Source organism: Marmota monax, unplaced genomic scaffold (assembly GCF_021218885.2).
Source record: "Marmota monax isolate L192 unplaced genomic scaffold, Marmota_monax_Labrador192_F-V1.1 WCK01_AAM20220418_F8-fsc00683, whole genome shotgun sequence".
Taxonomy (NCBI): Eukaryota; Metazoa; Chordata; class Mammalia; order Rodentia; family Sciuridae; genus Marmota; species Marmota monax.
In genome coordinates this window covers 162,539-186,154 of record NW_026694509.1, presented here as the reverse complement: position 1 = coordinate 186,154, position 23,616 = coordinate 162,539, and the positions used below count along the sequence as shown (strand labels likewise).

The window sequence follows — 23,616 nt, the reverse complement described above, 5'->3', positions numbered from 1 at the left end:
AATGCCACTCTGTATTCCATTCATCAATTGGTTTGATAACTAGACATTCTGAGAGATCCTTGATGATTCCCATATTTCTTTCCCATTGTATAAACAATAGCTAAAATTACAGTAGTATCCTGATATTCTAATTTAAGGATTTGCTGTCAGTTAAACTATAAATACATTACTAATTGTTTGAGATTGTCACTTGAAGATACAATAGGAAGCTTCTATGGTCATATTGTCCTTGAAGGGTGTTTTAGTCAGCTTTTTTGTTACTTATCACAAGGCCTGATAAGAAACATGAAAAAATTTATTTGGGGCTCCTGGTTTCAGAGGTCTATGTTCATAGATGGCTGACTCCATTGCTTTAGGCTTGAAATGAGGCAAAAGATTATGGCTGAGATATGGAGGAGGAAACAGCTCAGGACATGGAAATCAAGATGCAGAGAGAGAGAGCTCTGCTCAACAGGGACAAAATATAAATCCCAAAGGCATGTCCCCAGTGACCTGCCTCCTCTAGCCATGCCTTACTATCTTCAGATACAACCCATTTAATTTCTGTCATTGAACCCAGTTAATCCTTTTTAGTGGGTTAATCCACTGACTGGATCACAACTCTCATAATCTAATCATTTCACCTCTGAAACTTCTTGCATTTTCTTACATGTGAGCTTTGAGGTACACTTCATATCTAACAAAGGAATTCAGTGACCTGATCTTTTCTTGATTCTTGAGCATCAATCCTACTTTTATCAGTACTTGGAAAACCAGATATGGTTCAGCTTTATATAAAATTGTACATACTCAGCTATTTTGATCCATAGAAATAGAAATTTCATATGGTACAACTTTATTTCTTTTTAAAGTAAGGAAATATGCAGTATTCTGCTACATATCTGAATCAGTGTAGTAAAATGTTTTTATAATGAGGTTTTATGTAATGGTTGTTTACTGATTATATAGAGATAGTTCTGGATTTGGAATACAGCGAGTATTTTTTGTCACTTTTTACCACATTGTAAAATGCTATTTAAGAAATTAATTTATCAGATAAAGTCACCTTTGTTTCTATAGGGACAGAACATCTCTCATGTTGATATGTAAAATGTAGCCCAACAGAGTTTCTTCATACCCAAAATTTATTGATTTCTCTTTTATATAGAAGTTTATATAAGTTAATCTTTGTCCCTCCACCCTCATCTGACTATATATGAAACAGTTCATAGAAATTTTGTTTCTACTTACAGGTCTCAGTATTTTAATGATGCATACCAGGAAGTACTGGACCTATTACTGCCATTAAATCTTGAAGTGGTTGTTGAGCGAAATATGTCCTGGGAATGGTACCAAGAAGTTCCTTGTTTTAATGTAAATGCTCAGCTAAAACCTATGGAGGTAACATTCTGGTTGCTCTTTGATTTCTGTTTTTGTTTTTGTTGTTGTTGTTTTTCATGGGAAATGTTGCTTTGGAGTATAAGAACTTTTTTGGGTAGAATTTTTATATAATCAGTTCGGTCAGAAGGGAAATTGTGACTTATTAGTCTAGAATTTTTTAATATTCTCCGTTTGCTCTTTTAACAGATACTCTAATTTAAGGATTTGCTGCCAGTTAAAATATAAATACAAAGGAGTACTTACTGTGTGTGAAGCCTTGTGTTAGGTGCTGGAGATATAGTGACAAAGAAGATATGACATTTTACTTCATGTAACTTACAAGTCTAAGGCAGTGGTTGGTGGTGATGGTGATCTGGAATAAATATGCACTAGTTAGATAGTAAAAAGTGAATGGACACGTATTTAAAATAGTTATAAATTGTGATAAATTCCATGAAGGAAACAGTCAATTAGTTGTATTCATGGAGAATTTAGTGGACAGGTCTAGGCTGGAAATATTATTTGATAAGTTATCAGCATATAATATTTAAAACTATGGTAAAATATGAAATAACCTGTAAAAAAAAAAAGTTAAAGGAAGAGAATGTCTAGAGGAGTGGGGAGGTTGAAGGTGAAAATGGTAAATGTTGTCATCACCTTAGTTATAGCTTTGTTCATTGACATTACTTTGCAGATCTCTAACACACCACCCACAAGTCCTTATTTTTCCCTTCTGACAGGATTGAAGTCAAAACTATTATCACATGCTTTACTGAAGTGGCAGCAACATATACTCTGTTTATTCTTAAAGAAATCTACTTAGATCCTTCCCCGCCTTCCATCCCCAGTTTTCCTTTCTATTTCTCTATAAAATTTTATTCAAAAAGAGAAAACCATCATGTTTGAGATTTCAGACTTTTTAAGTCAAAATTATATACAGTGTTTAAAATGTGATGGTGTCAACTGAGAGTCTTTAAGCTTTTAGTAAGTAAGGTAATATGAATGCGTTAACTTATAGGGTTGGGGATGAATGGTGTCTTCAGATAAATTTTTGAAATATTTAAATTCTCTTTATATTGGTAAGAGAACAGATAGAAACTTAAAAAACATAAATAGCATATTCTACCCAGAATGCAGGGAGATCCACATCCCACTATGTTATTAGGCAGATTTTCGTGTGGCAACAGATTTTGTTTTCGCTCACTGTTCTCAGGAGACTTCATGCAGAATATTCATGTGATGCTGCAGATCACCTGCAAATACCTGGGTGCCTTCTGGGGCAGATTCACTAGGAGGAAGTTCAGTCTTCCCCTACCCTGATTCACCTGAACAATTAGCAAGTATTGCCGTAGCTCACTCCACAGCCCACATATTTTATCCCTTTTGGACCTCATGTTTATACCCTAGGACCTTATTCTCTGTCAGAAGCTGGAATGAAGTAATTTAGACTCATGTATGCAGACCAAGTGCAACAACTTTTGATTTCTGCCTGCCCTGACTTGTAGGAGCCATATATCAGCGGTCTTGCAATCCTTACAATTCTTCTAGCTTCTTCCAGTGAGCTGCTGTCTAGATTGAAGAGTTAGGATTAAAAATCAGTATTTGAGGGGAATTCATTGTACTGTACTAATTGAAAGAAATGATTTAAAAGTTCTAACATTTAATTTCAGCTAACTAATTTATATGAACATATTATTTTTGCAATGCTTGCACCATAATGAGCACAAAATAGTGTCATGAGTAAAAAGAGAATGAATGAAAGTTTTTAAAAAAACATAGGTAGCATGAATAAAGTATATATGGACTTTATCTTAAAAACTAGATGAAGTACAGTCAAAGGAAGCCTGATTTCAATACAACTGTAAAATTTTGTGTAATTAAAATCCCTTTAGCTTTTTACAACCAGAAATAAAAACAGTTTTGACAAGTTCAGAATTAAGTCACAATTTCGCAATTAAAAAAACTGTCTTGATCACATACATCAATTTAAAACTCATTTTTTTAAATATATAAATGCTGTTACTTTATTCATGGTTCTCCAAAGAAATAAATAATAGGAATGGTGTGGTAGGGGTAAAAGGGAGAGATTTAGCTTAAGAAATTGGTACATATGATGTGGAGGCTAACAAGTTCAAAAGGTACAAGGTAGGCCAATACAAGGCACAGGAAAATGTTGATGTTGCAGCAGTCTTAAGGTAGCCTGCAGCAAAATTCTTGCTTGAAAGGGGTCAGTCTTCTTTCTAGGGAATGCATTCAACTGATTGGATGAGGCCAACTCTGTCATGGAAAGGAGTCTCATTTGCTCAAAATCTACTGATTTAAATGTTAATCTCATCAAACAAAAAACTTTAGAAGAATGTCTAGAATAATATTTGACAAGATATTTAGCTACTGCGAACCAAACTAATGAAACATACCATACCTTTGTGTGTACATACAATTAACCACTATATCTCTCATGATAGGTCTTATGGTGTTGGTATAGGCTAATTTCAAAACAAGTGGGGTTTGAAGTTAACTGTGAGAGAGTTATTGAAGTTTATGTGAACTTAAGCATTTTACTTAACTGTTTAGGTTTATTTTCTTATAAAATCAGGATTATATTTCACATACTTAAGACTTTTGTGAGATTGAAATAAAATAATTCATGCAAAACACATTATATATTTCGTCACACAAATATACTGTTATTTTGGCTGTTCTATCTTTTATAAAATAGATGATTAATAATCAAAAGTGTCCAAAGTATTGGATAACTACTGACCAATGAAAGTTCATTTTAAAGGTTTAAAATTACTGGATTATTTGGCACATTCATAACAAGTAGTTCACTGCCAGTAGTTATCTAATTTAGTTGTGTATTTCACAAATTCCTAAAGATCACATGGCATTTAGAAAACTGAATGTTCTTATGCATTAAAATTTTAATCTAAATTTCAGTTAGAGAGCTAAAATTAAATAAGTTTTTCGTTTTTCTTACATGAGAATTTTAAGGGAAGGATATAGGGGTATTAAAAAGAACAAATCTTTTTTTTGTTGTTGTTATACCAATACCGAGACCCTCAAATAACTCTCAGACCACACATTGTCATTCCAATTAAGCTTTTATTGCTGGCCACCAGCAGACACTCTAACTCTCTAAAAGCGAGATGGTCAGAGTGACGCACCTACCTTCAGTTGGCCTCATATTTAAGCCAAAAACAAAAACAAAAAACCCACAAAAGGGACGTTTGAGGGTTTAGCCAATATAAGCAAGAAAGTACAGAAGCTGAATTGTGCAGTTAATGAGACAGTATAATGGGTACTTTGGTATTTCCCACAAGACTTTCCAGTTGGCATAGCAGCAAGCAAGCAGAAAGGAAGTGGGTCAAAATGATCCTAGTTGAGTACAAGTTAGAGAATGGTTACTAAAGTCTAGACAGTTAATCTCTGACAAAGTACGTTGCCCTAGAAATATAGAAAGCAAAGAGAACAATTTTACATTGTATAAGAATTGCTAGGTAACTGTTGATGGGTACAGAGTTGGGGCTTTCCCATGGGAGAAGCATTTCTTACATGATATGGAGTCTCAGGGTAAAATGGAGTCTGTTTGGTCATTGCCTTACCCTGGCCCATAACATTTTTCCTTGTATTTTCTTTTTTTATTTTCCTAAATTATTTTTTTAAATAGTTTATTCTTAGTCAAGAAGATATGACTACTATTTTTAAAACATTATATGGCAACTTATGGTATGAAGATGTTAATGCCTCACCTGCTAGTGTGAAAGACCACTCTGGCAATTCTAATGGAGTAGCTAATGCTTCATACCATTCAGGAGGTAAGTTAACCTTAAATTGGTTCCCCCTTTTCATGCTTTCTGTCCTCTCTCTATTTATTCTTCCCCTCCTCTCCTTTGTTCCCTGCCCCATCTCCCTCTTTTCTCCTTTCTTCTATTCCTTTTTTCCTTTCTCCTCTCTTTCTTTCCTTTCCCTTTCTCTTTCTTCTTCTCATAGGATTAATAAATCTCTTTCTAATGCTCTAATTCCATTTAGACATTCATAAATTATCTCTTTTATTAATCATTCTGTTGATATTTATCCTTTGAATTAAAATTCCTAGTTCTGTTTTGTTACTTTTTTCTCAACTTTCCTATAGGTCCTTCCATCTGCTTGCAACCCTCTTCCTTATCCTTATAATAGTATACAATGGTATTAGGAATATCAAAATATTATGAGTGTATATAGAAAGATGATCATTGTAGATGATGGGTTTTAACATATGTTTTCAAGATAAATGGCTGAAAAATAGGATAGAAGGAATCATAACTTAGAAAGTTGTTTTCCAGTGTTAGATCCAAAGTGCTATGTGGAATATAGCTGGGTGCTAAGTTCAGTACTAGCGTGTGAAAAATTGGGTTAGTTAGGAATGCTAAGATGATTTTGATGCAGAATAATGAAGTGTTATCCTCATTGTACAATTTGGAGATCCCCAAACCTACCTACCATAAAGTAAAACCTACTAATCCATGATGTCTACATTTTCAAAGCCCTGAGGTATTATATAGCTTTACCACTTGGAGAATCCTTACACAAAAATAACCTTACATTTACAGCAATACTGGAAACCTATCCTTACTATCTAATCAACACAGTCCTTTATTGTTAAACATAAATGGTCAGATTTGAGGAAAATCACAAGAGCACAAGCATGAAAGAAACAATAAATACATTAGTGTTTTCTAAAATAAACAAATAATTGAACAGTATATACTTATAGTGCAGAAGTGTAGCATACTAAATTTTGCATAATTGAGCCACTGTTAGCAACTCTCTAAAATAAAGAAATTCTCTTCTCTCACATTCTATTTTAGAGAGTTGCTTTATCGAAACTGTAGCAGCAGAGGTAGTATCATAATAAACTACAAATCCCCAAACACACAGGGATGAAAAAGTGTTGCTTCAGTTCAGAAAGCCCAATTCCAGAATAATAGATACTGCAGGGGAAATATCTGAGAGAATGAAAGCTTCCAAATAGGTATTAAACTCTGTATTTAAGTAAAATATCAAGTCAACTCTTATAAAGAATCTACCAGATTTTAAGCAGCTTGAGTAAACTATGTCTCCCCATATAAAAAAAATTTCCTTTTTTTAACTATCAGAACCAAAAATGGTAAGATTTTAAAAGTTACGAGAAAAAAAGAAACAGGCTGCCTACTAAGGGACTAGATTATTGATTGTGTGTGTGTGCAGGGGTGTATTGCTTTTGCATTATCAGTAGAACTTGATAAGATGGGAATCTGGATAATAGGTGAAAATAGAGCAATATTTCAGAATTCTGAGAAAAGTGATTTTAAAGCTAGGATTCTGTATATGGCCAAACCATCATCTAAAATGTGAAAACAAAAGAATTCTTAGATTTTTCATTGATTAAAGTGTACTCTGGGCTGGGGTTCTGACTCAGTGGTAGAGCACTCTCCTCGCACTCTGGATTGGAACCTTAGTACCACATAAAAATAAATAAGTGAAATAAAGGTATTGTGTCCAACTAAAAAATACAGATTAAAAAAATGTACTCAAACTCCCAAATATCCACACCTAAAAAATTGAGTTTAAAAATATGTTCCAGCAAGGTAAACTAGGAATCAGAAAGTGGAAAATATCAAACAATAATGGTTCTACCCAGGAGTGCATTTTAAAGAAATCCCAAAATTATATATGTGACTAGGCTGGAAGTACTTGGTTTTCATTAAAAAGGAACCAAGACTATTTAATGAACAACAACAAAAAAAAAAAAATAGAAAAGAAGAAGAAGAAAAGTTAGGTAGAATTATGTCCTATATCCTAAGAAAAGTAGCATAAATTGTACATAATTTGTGTGATGAGGACTTAACTATATTTTATAAGTGGCATAGAGAGAATGGTAAGTTTTCTGTTTTTAAGAAAGAAATCTGTATATTGTAATGCAGAAATACAGTGTGCTGAATTTTCCATGATTTTTTAGCTACTGTTAGAATGGGAAAGAAGAATTTTCATTTTTGAGAGATGCACCAGTGTAGCTAAAGTTCCAGAGGCAGTATTATAATAAACTATAAATCTCTTCACTGAAAAATATTACATAGTCCAACAACACATGAAAGACTATGTAGGTGCCAAACCATTTGTAGATGACCTTCTTCTGGGTTAGGATTTCTTACCTAGCAGAGCAGCTCCCTTGCTGTGACCTATTAAAAGTTAGCTCTTGGTATAAAGGTTTGGAGGGCAAGGGAAGACAGAGAAAGAGTATATAAATAAGCAAATGTTATTAACCATAATAATAAGGAAGTAAAGACAGAACTAATTAAATCTGGAGAGGAAGATGTGACAGGTGAATGAAATAATATATAAATAATCGGAATTATGAAGATAATATCTAAAATTGATGGCACAAGAAATAAAGGTTAGAATATATTGTTATTTTAATAATTTTCTTCTGGAAATTTTTATACCTATGTCATTTGAACTGAATAATGATCAACATAAAATATGAAAAAATTTGTGAACTGCAACTTAAGCAATGCTGAAAGAAATTTGTAGCTATAAAGAATTATATTAGTCTACTAGACTATTATAATAGACTTACAATGCCAAATGTTGATGGAGAAAATGGAATTGCTAAAACTTTCACATATGACCTGTAGGAATATGAAGTAGTATAACCAGTTTGACAAAGAGTTTGCCAGTTAATATACACCTACCTATAATAGAGTAACTCCACACTTAGGTATTTAACCCCACCCTATTCCAAAATAAGTGTGTATATACACAAAATGATTTATTCATAGAAGTCCAAATCTAAAAATAATCCAAATGTTTTTCAATAGGTGAATGAATAAACTGTTTTCAGAGTGCATGATTACTTCCATAAGTGAACTACTGATGCATGTAGTAACATAAATAAATCTCAGAAACATTATGTTCACTGAAAGAAGCCAACCATGAAATGGTACAATCTGTATTATTCCATTGAAATAGAATTTAGGCACAGACAAAATTAATCCATGATGATTGAAATTAGAATGGTAGGGATGTTGGAATTTGACTGGAAAGATCAATTAAGGAGACTTTCGCGGGGGGGATTTAAATGTTCCATATGTTGGGGGGTTGGTTACATGGATGTATACATTTATGAAGTCTCATTAAGTTGTTCGGATAGGATTCATTTATTTCATTTTATGTAAATTTTATCTTAATTAGAAATAAATTACCTGGAATGTTGATCTTGTCTCTTGAGTTGGGTTGAATGAGAATTAGGAATTGATGTGTTTTCCTTATAAGCCCATTTAATATATATCATATACATATAACATTCTCATTAAAATTTAAATGTAGGAAACACAATATTTGAGTCCTGATTAGTGGAACAATTTTTAAAATAACATCTAATGTATCTTATTTGGTCTTATTTTTTAAAAGTAAAATTTCAATATTAAACTATGTGACAGGTGCTTTATTTACTTATTGTTAAGCACTTTAGTATACATTTTACACATGCTGATTTACTTAATCTTCAAAACAAACCCTGTGGTTAGTTTTATTATTCCCAAATTATAAAAGTAGAAATGGAAGCATTGATAGAAAACAGGAGTGCTGAGTGTTTAATATTCCCAAATTATTATGCAAAGAATCCCAAGCCAGAAATTCTATATGTGAATTTCTAATATTTTTAATTTTCTTGAATAACATCTTAATTTGTTGAATCTATTTCATGGTTGTTCTAATAAGCTACTTTTCATATTTTTTTTCTCTTACTCAATAATTTTTCAAGGAGCAACTATGGTAACAGCTGCTGTTGTAGAAGTACATTCACATGCTTCTCAAGACAACACTAAATATGAGTTTCAAAACTGATTATCTCACCATGGTACTGTATAGTCCAGGTCCTGAACAGGTAAGTTGAGGAAGAAATGAAAATACATTTTATTGTGAAAAATTATATATGTGAATGTTTATCAGTAATGCTTGTTCATATTCTGTGTGTATTTTGTAGTGTTCTTCTGAAGAAATGGTTGATCTTTTCACTTTAAATTGACAATAATTTTGACCATTTCCATTTTTAATTAGCTATTACTTTTATATAACTAATAATGTGAAAAATAAATTATTTTTGGCATTTTATTGGAGAGTCCTTTGAAAATATAGAATTTTGGAGCAGAGGTTATATATAGCTCAGCAGTAAAGTACATACTCAACATGTGCAAAGCCCTGGAATTAGCCCCTGCATCACTCCCGAAATTAGAGAATTTTGATATTTCAGATAAGCAGATATAATAATTTCTAGTAGTTTATATCATAAAGTATACTTTAAACCTATTTTTGTATAATTTTCAGATTTCTGTTTGGATTTCTTATTCCACAGGAGGCTTTTACAGATGTTCGTGATCCTTCTCTGAAACTTGCTGAATTCAAGTTGGAAAATATTACAAGTAATTTAAAAATGTATACAGATGAATCAATATTTTCTTCTTTCTCATTAAGAAACTGTATTTTAGATGATAAAAGACCTCACATCAAGAAAGCAACTCCTAGGTATGTATTATAATAGCATTCTGAATTTTTACCTTAGAAATTGTTGGTATATTGTATAGAGCATACCTTTAGGATTACATTTTAACTTTCTGTTTACATCTTAGGATCTTCAGAGCTTCAGTTCAGTCAAGTCATGATATTCATGTTACATTTGAAATGTTCTGGTTTAGTTATATGCTCTTACTAGACAGTTGATAGATTCATTGAATAAATAAAAATAAATGGGAAAAAGCATGCTGACTTTCAAAAATGATAATTTCTTAAACATGAAGTTTCTAATTTATGAAGTATTTATGCTCCAGAAGTTTAAAGGTCTGTTATTTATAGCACTTTGTGGGTCTTCCTAGGAGACATGACTTCAGAGTGCTTATTTGTTCTTAGTAAAAGAATAAGAGGCCTTAAAGTTTTAATTGGTGTATTTGGTTATTTGTAAATTACTCATACATAGGCATTGTTATTGTGTTTTTCAGAATGATAGGACTGACAGTTGGGTTTGACAAAAAGGACATGATGGATGTTAAGTTTAGGAAAATCAGAGATGGTTCTGTGACTGATGCAGTCTTTCAAGTGTGGAATTCCTGCTGACAGTTGCAAATGTCTTTTTGGAGGCATACACAGCAGGGTCTATTACAGAGACCAATGTTCAAGCATGGACTTCTAAAGAAGGTTAGTTACCAGTTAAAATATTTAATATCTTTACTTTTGAAATACTATAATAGCACTTATCTTGGTTAGCCATTTAGATGATCAGAGTAAATGCAGAAATAAATTAAAATCTTTATTGTTCAGAGTAGGAGGAAACCCTTAATGTGTTTTCTGAGAGTATATGCAGTTTGTATTTTTTTTGACAGTGCAAATATATATTGGGTTAAAAAATTATGAGACCTACATTGGAATAAGTAATTTGCTTATCTACAGGCAACAATATGAACAAATTAAGTTGCCGAAAGAAAACAAGTAGGGAGAATAAGAACCAACCACATCTTTTTGGGATCAAAGATAATATCTTAATTTAATATATTTGTGTTTTATTCTGTTCTGTTGATAAATAGCTTTTACATATAATTTTTATATTTTTTAACATATTTCATGTAGTAGAAAGAGTATCAGGTTGAGATTTGGAATCTAGATTAGGTTCCAGTTGTGCCCTTAAATAGTAAAGATTTTGTCCCACAGTTGTTAGTGTTTCTCCAAGTCATGAGAGAATTGGAGCTTGAATGAGCATGTACTTAGTATGCATGAGTCCATTGGTTTAATCTTCAGTGCCACCAAAAACAAACAAAAAAACAAAGAGAAATTTTGAGTAGATTATTTTCGGATCTATGATTCTTTTATTTTCCTTTTGTACTTAGAGAAACATGTTTTTCTCATAAATAATCAAATACTTATAAGTAATACTTATATAACAAATACATATATATTTAAGATGTTGAATTATTATTTTTATTTTAGCACCTGTACAGGAATCAGAGAAATGGGAAGTTAATATTCTTATTAAAAACCCTGAAATTGTGTTTGTGGCTGACATGCCAAAAAATGATGCTCCTGCCTTGGTCATTACAACACAATGTGAAATTTGCTGTAAAGGTGACAGTAAAAATAGTACAATAACTGCTGCTATTAAAGATCTCCAAATCAGAGCATGCCCATTTCTTCCAGCCAAGAGAAAAGGCAAAATCACTACTGTGAGTTTACTAACTAATTATTTGCTTAATTGTAACTGATTTAATATATAATATATATCATTTTTAGGAGTGAAAATTTCCTATTTTCTTTCCAACCTTGTTCTGTATAATAACTTTGTCTCTGTTCGAAGAGCCTCATTTAGAATATTATTATACCAGTTTTCAAATTTTTTTTTCATTTTTGTAGATGTTCTTCATTGTTGTGTGTGTTTGTGGGAATTTTCTTACTGAGAAGTTGGTTTCATCTTGGTACTTTTCAATTAAGATCTTACTCTGAATTTCTAACCATGTCAGTTTCAAACTGCTCTTTGACTTTTAGGACTTTCTACCAGTTGTTTTCTGTGTTGTTTCAGTTTTATTATTTTCCCTTTTTATCCCCCATTTGGGTGTTTTGCTTGTCTGCATATAACATATTTTCAACCTCAGCCATTTGCTTTGATATACTTCATATTTGAATTTTACTCACTAGTAGTCACTTGGTTTTCTTCCTCCTTAAAACTCTTAATTCTTAGTTTATTTGCATAGATTCCCAATAGTTTAAAAAATACACTTGAAAATGATTAGGCTTCTAAAGGAGTAATAGAAGCATAAATATTCTAATTATGAAATATAATAGACATTATAATTTTAAGTTAATATATATTGATTAAGATATTAAATACAGCTGGGGTGTGGCTCAGAGGTAGAGTGCTCGCTCTACATAAATGTAAAATAAAGATATTGTGTCCATTTAAAAGTAAAACAATAAATATTTTTTAAAAAATGATATTAAATAGGCTGGCCATGGTGGCACACGCCTGTAATCCAAGGCCTGTCCATGTTGTGTTGAACGTCCGAACCTCAGGCTTTGGAGGCTGAGGCAGGAGGATCACGATTTCAAAGCTGGCCTCAGCAATCTAGTGAGGCACCAAGCAACTTAGTGAGACCCTATCTCTAAATAAAATACAAAAAGGGCAATGTGTGTTGCTCAGTGGTTAAGCCCCCTGGGTTCAATCCCCATTAAATGAAAAAATTAAGATACTAAATAAACCTTGTCTTAGTTTGCAAAGTTGCTCATTATTAAGAAAAGGGAGGCTCTAAGGAAAATAACCATGAGCTAGATCTGTCTTTAAAGCAAACAGCAGGTGTCAAGTATATCATCCACAGCAGCAATGAATGTATCAGCATTAATGATGGGGGACAGTTAGTTCTGAAAGATGGAAAAAGTATAGTAAATTAGGGGGAAAGAGATGTATTAGGAAGTTAGGAAAGAGTTTACATTTTCAAAAAGTGAGAGAATGCAGAAGAAATATAGTAGGTAATTTTTATATAGAAAGAAGGAAAAATAGAAGCAACAAATGAAGTGATATTATTACTTTTAATGTTTGATTTTATATATAAAACTTTTAGTATGTTGAGATATAAAGTCTTATACATCTAATTTTATGACAGAAAATATCTTATTAAGTATAGCATTTTATTGTGTGACTATTGGTAGACTGTTGAAAAAATGAATAGTTTTTCCTATTCTTATGTTAAATTATGTTGATAGATTTTCCTGTAGTATACCAGCATTATGTTTATTGGTTGGGGTTATCTGTTGCGGGAGAGTGGGGAGGCGCTTTTCACTGGAAGTCATATTTATGGTGATAACCTAAAGGATAAGTAGATCTTAAACTTGGGCAGGAGGAATCATAGGAATGTATTTTGAGAAGAAGGGAACTGTATGTGTTGAAAAAACTGAGTTTCATAGAACATATTTCCACAACGTATTTACCCAGACATCACCTTATCTCATATATTTTATCTTTTCTCTTTGTTATTCAGTGGTCTTCAACTTGGGGCAGTACTCCCTATCACAATCAATCTCTGCAATGTAAGGAGTCTATTGTGAGCATTTGTTAAGTGCCTGTTCATGTTTGGTTGAACCTTATAAGATTGCTTCTTTGAAGGGGAAGCACTAATAGTCTCCACAGTAAAAATCATATAACAAGGGAGAAATATGGTGAGGGGGTTATAGTAGTAAAAAAGAATAAATTTTTCTGGATTCCTTATAGACAGAGTCTCTGAATATAGATCCTAAATAAAAGAGATCCCCCCCCCAAACAAAAGAATAATAGTATTTTTTTGTGTGATTTCTTTGGGGGAATGGTTTTAGATTTTTTTCTTCCAATTTAGTTTTCTCCGTAAGTGTATTAAACAGAATTCCAAGATTTCTTCCCCCGATTTTTGTTCTTTCTACACAGTTTTTCCTCCCCTATGGATGATATTAGGTTACTAATCAGTTGACTATGTGTTAATGGGGAGTGTGATTATTCTCAGTGAAATATTAGAAATATGATGAAGCATCAGGGAGATGCCGTCTTGCTGTTTTGAATGAAAAATTGCCATGTCAAGGAGCGGGCCACATGGCAAGGACATAGGGAACAGGAAGTAGTCCCTGACTGACAGAATACATATGGGATTTTAGTGTTAGGGCCACAAGGAAGTGAATTCCACCATCAATTTTAAAGAAGTTGAAAGCAGGTCTTTCCATAGTCAGTCCTCCTTTTTAAGATGAATCCTGTAGGGTATATAAAGAACTCAAAAAGCTAAACACCACATGTTTTATTTTATTGGCCACATGTTCAATTTTGATTTCATCAAAATTCCTGACCCATAAATCTGGGAAATAATACATTTGTGTTATTTTAAACCACTAAATGTGTGGTTATTTGTTTCACAGTATTATAAAACTAATATGTATAGTGTTTTGCTCCAGAAGTAAGATGCTGTTGTAATAATTTATTTTAAATGTGGGAGCATATTTGGAACTGGGCAGTAAGTAGACATTAGAGAAATTTTGATAATGATAGAGTAAGTCTTAATTATATCAAACACACTCTTGACAAAAATGTGGTGAAGGAGAACATTACCAGTGAGGACTCAGAGGAGAATAAAATATACATTATTGGAAACTTGGTGGAAGAGGAGATTGGTACACAGTGATTAAGAAACTTCACAGAATTGACTTATGGTTACATAGAAAATGGAACTTGTGACAAAGTTTGGCATGTATAGCTAAAGAGATTGCCTCTTGCCTGTTTTTTTTTTTTTTTTTTTTTTTTTTTTGCTGTTTATAATAAAATACTGGAAGACAGAAATAAATTGCGGAAAAATGTTAAAAAGAACCAGAATTTAATGATTTTGATAATTCTCAGCCTTTCCAAATGGCAAAAGCTTCTAGAAAGCAGAACTGGGTGTCTAGAGGATAATCTGGAGAAAAGATTGTGTGATTATATAATGTTTTGCTAACACCTAAGAAAGATAAATGTTCAGTCACTTAAAGGTCCCCTTCACAAGATTAGGATTTGTTTGGTATCTTAATCCAGAAGGCCTCTATTAAGCACAAGGGTGTTACTCATTAGTCTTCTCATGAGGAGACCAGGTTTTCTTAAAAAAGAGATATTTGGATGTGGCTTTTGTGTAATGGAATGAATTCTCATGAAATCCACAAAAGACTTGCAGACTTCCTAAGAAAATTATTTTGCCTGAAACACTATTATATTTAGACTGACAAGGACTGAGTATCAAATGAATAGAGACTCTTGAACCCCCAAAATTCTACCATTGAGGGGAAGAATGATAAAACTTTAAAGGTGCAGATTTGCCCTATCTTTTATAAAGAAGGAAGGAAGATTTAGAGAGAGGAGCTGAGAGAGAATTATTCCCAGGTTTGAAAACTGAATCAAGAAACTCATTTGCCTGGCTAGATTTCAGAATTGTTTTGGATTCTGTTGGCTTCTTTTTTCATTCTTTTTCCCCATTTGAACTGGAATATATGTAAACTGTTGTCCTAGTGTATGCCACCATCAAGTGTTGGGAATGGTGGGTGCTGGTAACTCACCTCAAGTTTTAGAAGGAGCGAAATTGTGTCTCAAAAACTATATTTAAAGGATTATATCCAGGAACTTCATATGCAGCTGGTTATGATTTACATTTTAAACTTTATGTTGATAAAAAATAGATGAAATTTTGAATCAGTGAGACATACAAGTCAGATATATGATGAAAAACATAAATGTTAGGAAAGGGTAAATATATTTTGCATTTGGGAGAGACATAAGTTATTCGACAGGCCAGAGGACAGAACTCTGCTTACCACAGTTAGGGAAAATTCAATTTGTTTTTAATTATATTACAGAATTAATTAGTATGCCTAATGTATTGGTAAATTTTCAATTTGCCTTGCCTTTTATAGCTTTTCCTTATGTAGATGAACTTTTTTCATTTTAGTTGTACAGTGGATTAATACTGTGATAAGATTTTATTTTAGTGATTTTAGTGAAGTAAAACACATAGTGTAAGTTCTTTAGATTTTTCATATATTTAAGAATATTAAAGAAGTGTTGAGACAGGCATGTGTGCTTTTTGTCTTTTGCCATGTGACGCCATGTGCCACTTCTAGACCCTGTGAGCAAAAAAGGTCATTACCAGAACTGAGCTGACGCCAATACCATGCCCTTGAACGAGGAGTCTTCTCTTGGAGTGAAATTATCTTTCCCAGGAATATGTGTCTTCCTGATAATATCAGCCACATTGCTCCAAATGTTTTGCTTGCTATTATATGAACATTTCGGTCTGACACATCTCTTCTCAGATAAAGCCCTTTAGATGATTGTTGAACCCTCAGAAGAAAATAAAATGAGAAGAATTGGGATATATTCTACTTTGCCAAAACAGTGAAGTAGGTTGGGATTCCTATACTGATGAGCATGTGGAACTGAATTCCCTTGGAATTTCGTATAAAAATAGGAAAAATTTAGTATCCTGTCTAGGGGACTATAAAATGAAGATGCCAAGAGTCAAGAATCTAGGAGTCTTCTCTTAGCTCGGTGATACAGACTTAAGATTCCTCATAAGATTGCAATGAAGCTGTCAGCTGGGGAATCAGTTTTCTGAAGCTTTGCTTGGCAAGAATCCAAAGGACTGCTTGTGATATATTTTCTGCCAAAGTGGGTGACCAAAGAGAAGGATAAAAATATCATTAGTGATGGAAGCTGCAGTGACTTTAAGAATATAACCTCTATATTTTATTGGCCACATGTTCAGAGCCACCTTATAGGATGACAGTTATAAGATTTATGATCAAATGTACTGTCTCATTAATTTATGTCAACAATGGAATGAGATAAAAATGGCTGCTAATCATTTGATACTCAGTAGTACATATATTGACTGACATTTTGATCAAATGGGTATTCTGATTTTTTATATCTTTATTTTATTTATTTGTTCAGTTTTATGCGGTGCTAAGGATCAAACCCAGTGCCTCCCACATGCTAGGCAAGCACTGTTACCACTGATCTGCAGCCCCAGCCCCTATTCTGACTTTTTGAGGTTAATGCCCAACCAATTGTTAAATATTTTGATTCTTAGTTCTTGAGATAGGTATTATTATCCTCATGTTATAGATGTTGAGTATGAGGTTTCTAGAACTCAATTCCTCATTAAATAAATGCCAGAACCGGGGGAATAACATTTCTATTTAATGTGTTACATTAACATTATTGCAAATGCAATTATTAATACTTTATTATAAAGAATGATTAGCGATTAAGAAGTGTTGAATCAGTTGGTTGTTTACAGTTAGTTACTTTTTACTTAACATAGCTTTATTAGTATAAAGGTCTTGAAATAGAAATGTTTTAATATTTGAATGTTAATTTAGTGGTAATAATTTTTTTTCTCATAGGTTTTGCAGCCCTGTGACTTGTTTTTTCAGTCTACTCAGACAGGTACAGATCCACAAGTGATTGATATTTCAGTAAAATCCCTTACACTAAAGGTGGGTTAAAATATAATCACTCAAATCTTTTAGTACACTTTTTTTTTTTAAAGTAGTAAAACATAGAAACAAGCAATTATTATAGCAAGTTTTTAAATCATTAAATAAGGAAAAAAATTAGTTTTTGATAAGTTTTATGAAACATTGTAAAATTTTTAGCATAGATTTTTATAATGTATGTTATTCTATGTTTTATTACTGACATTCGATAGCTTTTATTAATATCTACTATCGTTATAGTACATATAGTTGAAATTATACTTGATAGTTCAATATTTACAAGATTCATGTAAATACTTATCAGATTGAAGTTAGTTGTAGTAATGTAAAAATTAATGTAAGCCACAAATTATATCTCCTATTTTGTGTTAATAAATGTTTAATATTAATTGCTTATGATTATTTAGCAAATATATTTAATGTATTTTGAAATTTTGTTTTTCCATTTAGGTTTCACCAGTTATCATAAATACCATGATTACTATAACTTCAGCACTTTATACAACTAAAGAAACCACCCTAAAAGAGACGGCTTCTTCTTCAGCACATTTATGGGAAAAGAAGGATACAAAGAATTTAAAAATGTGGTTTCTTGAAGGGTCAAATGAAACTGAAAAAATATCTCCCTCAGTTGAATTGGTACCCAAAGGAGAGATGATGAAATTGAACATTGATTCTATTTTTCTGGTTCTTGAGGCTGGAATTGGTCATAGAACAGTGCCTATGCTTTTGGCAAAGTCATGTTTTTCAGGGGAAGGCAAAAACTGGAGTAGTCTAATAAATCTCCACTGTCCGCTTGAGCTAGAAGTAAGCATATATTTATTTTTGTAGTTTTTATAACAAATAGTACTATGTATAAAATATTTTAGGTATTATATGTAGATATTTATGCCTTTAGAGAGGATTTTATCTCAAGTAAATTGTGAAGGGCAAATCTGGACCATTATTTGTTAGCCAATCGAGGAGGGTGCTGAGGGAGGGATTATATTGTAGGAAGCTCCTGAATGACATGCAGCGTGTTTTTCATGCAGAAGAAATAGCATGGCCAGAGTCATGTTTACAGGAACTATTGTGGAAGATCATTTTTAAAAATATCAAGATGCTTCAATTCATTTAAAAAAGATTAAAAATTCTTTCTTTAGGTTCATTATTATAATGAAATATTTGGTGTATGGGAGCCTTTGCTTGAACCATTAGAAATTGATCAGACTGAAGACTTTAGACCATGGAATCTTGGAATCAAGGTAAATTTATGTATATATTTATGTATATAAAATATATGTATATAAATATTTATGTATATATTTGTATATAACATGTGTATATATATATATATATATATATATATGTATAATGTGTGTTTATATTTATGAAGTGTGTGTTTAATGACTTTATTTGAGCCATTTATATTCATGGCAAAATTGAGAAGATACAGAGATTTTCCATATACTCTTTGCCACTCTACATGCTTGACTTTGTATTACCATCCCCCATCAAAGTATATTTGAAGTCTGAAAAGAAGATGAAGTCTAGATAGGGCAGAGGGGTAGAAGGGGAAGGGAGGGGGCAGGGGGTTAGCAAAGATGGTAGCATATGATGGACATCATTATCCAAAGTACATGTATGAAGACACGAATTGGTGTCAACATACTTTATATATAACCCGAGATATATTAAAAAAAAAGTTTTCAAAAATTGATGTCTACACCACATTAGACACTTTAATTTTAATCATAGCAAAGTTGAAGTTTTCTCATTGTCAACTTTGCGCACATTCTTCCCTATTTGACCTCTGAGTGTGATTTTCAAATCCAAAGCCAGTGCTACCTGTCCTTCTAATACAAATAATTAACATTACTGATGTATAAGGCATTGTTCTGAATAAAGTATATTTGCTTTAATCCCCACAATGCACCCCCACCACCACCACTGAAAATGATGCAGTTTTTATCAACATTTGTAACTGGACTAAGACCAGAGAGGTTAATGGACTTCCATAAAGTAATAATAGCTATAAAGTAGAATAGATGGATGCAAATTTAGCTGCAGTCCCCATTCTTCGCTATATTATGTGTTCTTTTAGGTTGTGGTCTATTCCAGGTTTCTTTTACTTTCTGGAGGGAATATTTTTCTAACAAATTTATCTATCTTTCTATCCATAAAAACTTTATAGAGAAAAATGTGTATTTTTTGCTTAAAAGATATTGTAAATTTATGTAATCATGATAATCAGGGCTTTTAGATGGACAAATAGTGCTTCTGAAGCAGAGATTTTAGTATTACCAGCATGTTTGCTGCCTAATAGTGACTAGTCAAACTACAAACAAATTTTTAGGGGCTATAAAGCCACTTAAAGTAACAACAGAAATGGCTAGCCTGGCATGCCCAGGTTAATGTATTATATCACTTGATTTAATTTTCGAGATATTTTTAGATGAAGGATTTAGATAAGTGAATTCCTTTGGTAATTTTTAGGTCAGAATATGCATGGCAAGTAGGTCTTTGAATCCTAAAACAGGGTAAATGTTCTTGATTCATAATGATGGCATGTCCAAGTAAATTTAGGAATGAATGAATTTATTGCCCTTTGTAATAACAATATTATTGGATTTGTCTCAAGTTTGTTTTTACTTTGTAGAATGAAATATGTTGTGTTCCTAGAAGTGAATTCTTTTTTATATGTCACAATTTATCATTTTAGATGAAAAAGAAAGCAAAACAAGCTATTGTTGAGTCAGATTCTGAAGAAGAAAACTACAAAGTGCCAGAATATAAAACTGTCATCAGTTTCTATTCAAAAGATCAGTTAAACATTACATTATCCAAATGTGGCCTTGTAATGTTAAGTAATTTAGTTAAGGTAAGAAAATTTGAAACTTTTAATGTTGATATAATGGACTGAGTTGACCCCTTTTTTGAGTACATTTATTGTTAATTTAATTGTCATATATTCTGCTTATCATTTAGTTCTTCACATTTTCATTTAAGAAAACTGTTCCTCATTAGGCATTTACCGAAGCTGCTACTGGATCTGCACCTGTCTTTGTAAGGGATCTAGCACCATTTATGATTTTAAATTGTCTTGGACTTACGATCTCTGTTTCACCAAGTGATTCTTTTAATGTACTCAATGTTCCTCTGGCAAAGTCATATACATTAAAAAATATGCAAAGTTTAAGTATGGATTATGTCCGAACTAAGGACAATGACCATTTTAATGCAATGACCAGCCTAAGCAGCAAACTCTTCTTCATTCTTCTTAGTAAGTGATAAATTTCCTTCTTGACGTTTTATTCAAAATTACATTTTACCTATTTGTAGTGTGTATGTGTATAGGGTGTATGTGTATAGGCTATATGGTATATATGTAGGTGTGTGTGTTGTTGGGATGGTGGTGGTGGATTTTTAATAGATTGAGGCTTTTTTTTTTTTTTTTGCCTTTGCAGCACTTTGCATCACTAAATATGTGTTGTTCAAATCTACTTTATTTATGTTCTCCATTTATTTAGAGCAGGCTAGTTAACTGCTTTATTTTGGGGAGGAAAAAATGTTGTATCTCTTCCAGTTTTTATAAACCATAGGCATTTGGTGACTGTTTTAGTCATATGTGGTATAAAGTATTAGATATTCTACCAGTTTTGTAGCTTAGTGAATTCAGAGAGTTTGAATTCATACAAAATTCTTAAATTATCATACTACCTAGTCATTATGAAAAACAGTTCCAAATCTTTACCCTTACCACTTTCTGATACTCTGATATTTATGTAGCTATGGAGGAGAGGGCATCATTTGAAAAAGGTAATTCAATTTGGGGGACAGGGAGCAGACTACAAAAATATTGCTCATTCTTCTAGTTAAGAAATAATGCATAATGGGTGTTTCAGAGCATTGTCAGTGGATTGATCAGTTTTAGCTCTGTTTGTTTTTGCACTAACATTTCTATGATTGGGAATAAAGTGAGTGAAATTTATATAAATAAGTAACTTCACAACTCAATACAACATGTATATATTAGGTAAGTATATACAAAATTTTGTTTAATCATATAGCTAAAAAGTTACAGAAGTAGTTGAAATAAATGAAAACTAAAAAATTTCAGTTCCATTAGTATTTTCCAATGTCTGTCTCAAGGTATTAGTGATAGCAACTCAGAGATCACTATTCTTGAATTTTATAATAATAATTATCATTGCTTAGATATTTTTAAAAGGTTTAAACTGGGCCTAGTGATACATACCTAAAATACCAGCTACTCAGGAGGCCAACTTGGGCAACTTAGACCCTATCTCAAATTTAAAAATAAATAAAAATAAAAAAGAAATAGGATGTGGCTCAGTAGTAGAGTACCCTTGGGTTCAATCTCCATATCACAAAACAGCAAAAAATAAAATTTTAAGACCATCATCTGATATTTTGGTATTTACCATACGTAAAATTAATATATAGTAAATTACAGTAAAAACTTTCAAATATCTGTATTTAATTTAGCTGCTGTTAACCACTCGACTGCTGATAAGATTCCTTTAACAAAAGTAGGACGATGTCTGTACACTGTAAGACACAGAGAATCTGGAGTTGAAAGATCTATTGTTTGTCAAATTGATGCATTAGAAGGAAGTAAGAAGATAACAGTTTGCTCACCAGTGCAGGTATGAAATGATTGATTTGGAGGGGAGATTCTTTATGCTTACTTATTATTACTAAATGGATACAAACTATAATAGAAGTAGGTTAATATCAAAGAGAATATTTCATCAGTAGCCACACTACTAGAAGAATTTGTTCAGTATATATCTTAAAATTCTTTTATAGAATGGCTTTATAAGATATTATGTAAGAAAAATCATCAGTATTTTCTTTAGGTTTTTATAATATATATATATATATCCTTTCTTTTCAATTAGAAAAAATTATATAGCTTTATCAAGGTATTGGCAATAAACTGCATATATTTTAAATTGAGTTTTGGTATAAAAACACTTATGAAACTTGATCATAGTCAAGGTAATAAACATATTTATTACCAAAAAAACTTCCCCTTTTCCCAACTTCCCCATTCCTACGTATCCACTAATCTGTTCTCAATATGCATTATTATATAGTCTTGAATTTTATATAAATGGAATACAGAGTAGAATTTAACTTCTTTCACTCAACAAAATTTTATATGTATCAACTTCTGTGAATAGTGTTGTTACATGTAGTTGCAGAGAAGTAATCCATTATATGGAGATCCCATATATCCATTTTGAGTGATTTTTTTAAAAATATTTTTTTAGTTGTGAATGGACACATTAACTTTATTTTATTTATGTATTTTTATATGGTGCTGATAATTGAACCCAGTGCCTCACACATGCTAGGCAAAGGCTTTCGCACTGAGCTACAACCCCAGCCTCTCTAGTGATTCTTTGTATACATTGCAAGGTAAAGATTGAGGATCAGTCTTTCCAAATGACTTTCCAGTTGCTCCAACTCAGATTATATTTTTCCCAACAAATTTTCTTGATACTTGCCAAAAGTTATTTGGCCATAATAAGATGGTTTATTTCTAAACTTTGTATTCTTTTTCATTAATCTGTTTGTCTTTATGCTGGTACCACATCATCTTGATTACTAAGTCTTGAAATCAGGTAGTAAAAATTGTCCCTCTTTGTTCTTTTCTGAAGTTCTTTGGATATTGTAAGTTCTTTCTATTTCTCTTTAAATTTTAGTCAGGTTATTTATTTTTGTCAAAATGTGATAAAATTGACTTTTTTTAAAATTTAAATTTTCAGTTATCTATTACTAGCATTTAGAAATACATTATTTTTCTATTAACTCAGATTGTACAACCTTACTGGACTCATGTATTCTAGTAGATTTAAACAGTTGTGTAGATTTAGACAATTATAATTTCTGCAAATAAAGACATTTTTACTTCATCATTTCCAATTTTATTTTTTGCCTTTTTTCCTGAGCTTATTGAGAAGATCTTAAAAATTTTGTTGAGATGATAGATTAAATTTATTTAAAAATGTTTCATCAACTCTGCATTCCTAGGATAAATCTCATTTGATCATGAAGTATATTATTGGACTGTTTTCTAAAATTGTGATTAAAATTTTTGAATTTATGTTCACAGAGAATCTTTGTCTAGAATTTTAATGTTTTGTGTGTCTTGTGGGAAAGTTTTAAACTATGGTTTCAATTGATTTGTTATCTACTACTTTTTTGGTGGTA

The 23,616-nt window shown here is 31.9% G+C and overlaps 1 protein-coding gene across 1 annotated transcript in view; it reads left to right on the top strand.

The window, feature by feature from the left end:
• The window catches only part of LOC124076287 (intermembrane lipid transfer protein VPS13A-like), a 152,287-nt gene that overhangs the window by 9,288 nt on the left and 119,383 nt on the right, over positions 1-23,616 (top strand). Inside the window, 14 exon segments of the mRNA XM_046420133.2 lie at positions 1,233-1,380; positions 5,030-5,177; positions 9,143-9,191; positions 9,193-9,265; positions 9,734-9,903; positions 10,374-10,462; positions 10,465-10,569; positions 11,356-11,588; positions 17,302-17,394; positions 17,845-18,201; positions 18,537-18,638; positions 20,096-20,254; positions 20,401-20,656; positions 21,883-22,043. Coding sequence (XP_046276089.2) covers positions 1,233-1,380; positions 5,030-5,177; positions 9,143-9,191; positions 9,193-9,265; positions 9,734-9,903; positions 10,374-10,462; positions 10,465-10,569; positions 11,356-11,588; positions 17,302-17,394; positions 17,845-18,201; positions 18,537-18,638; positions 20,096-20,254; positions 20,401-20,656; positions 21,883-22,043 — 2,143 coding nt within the window.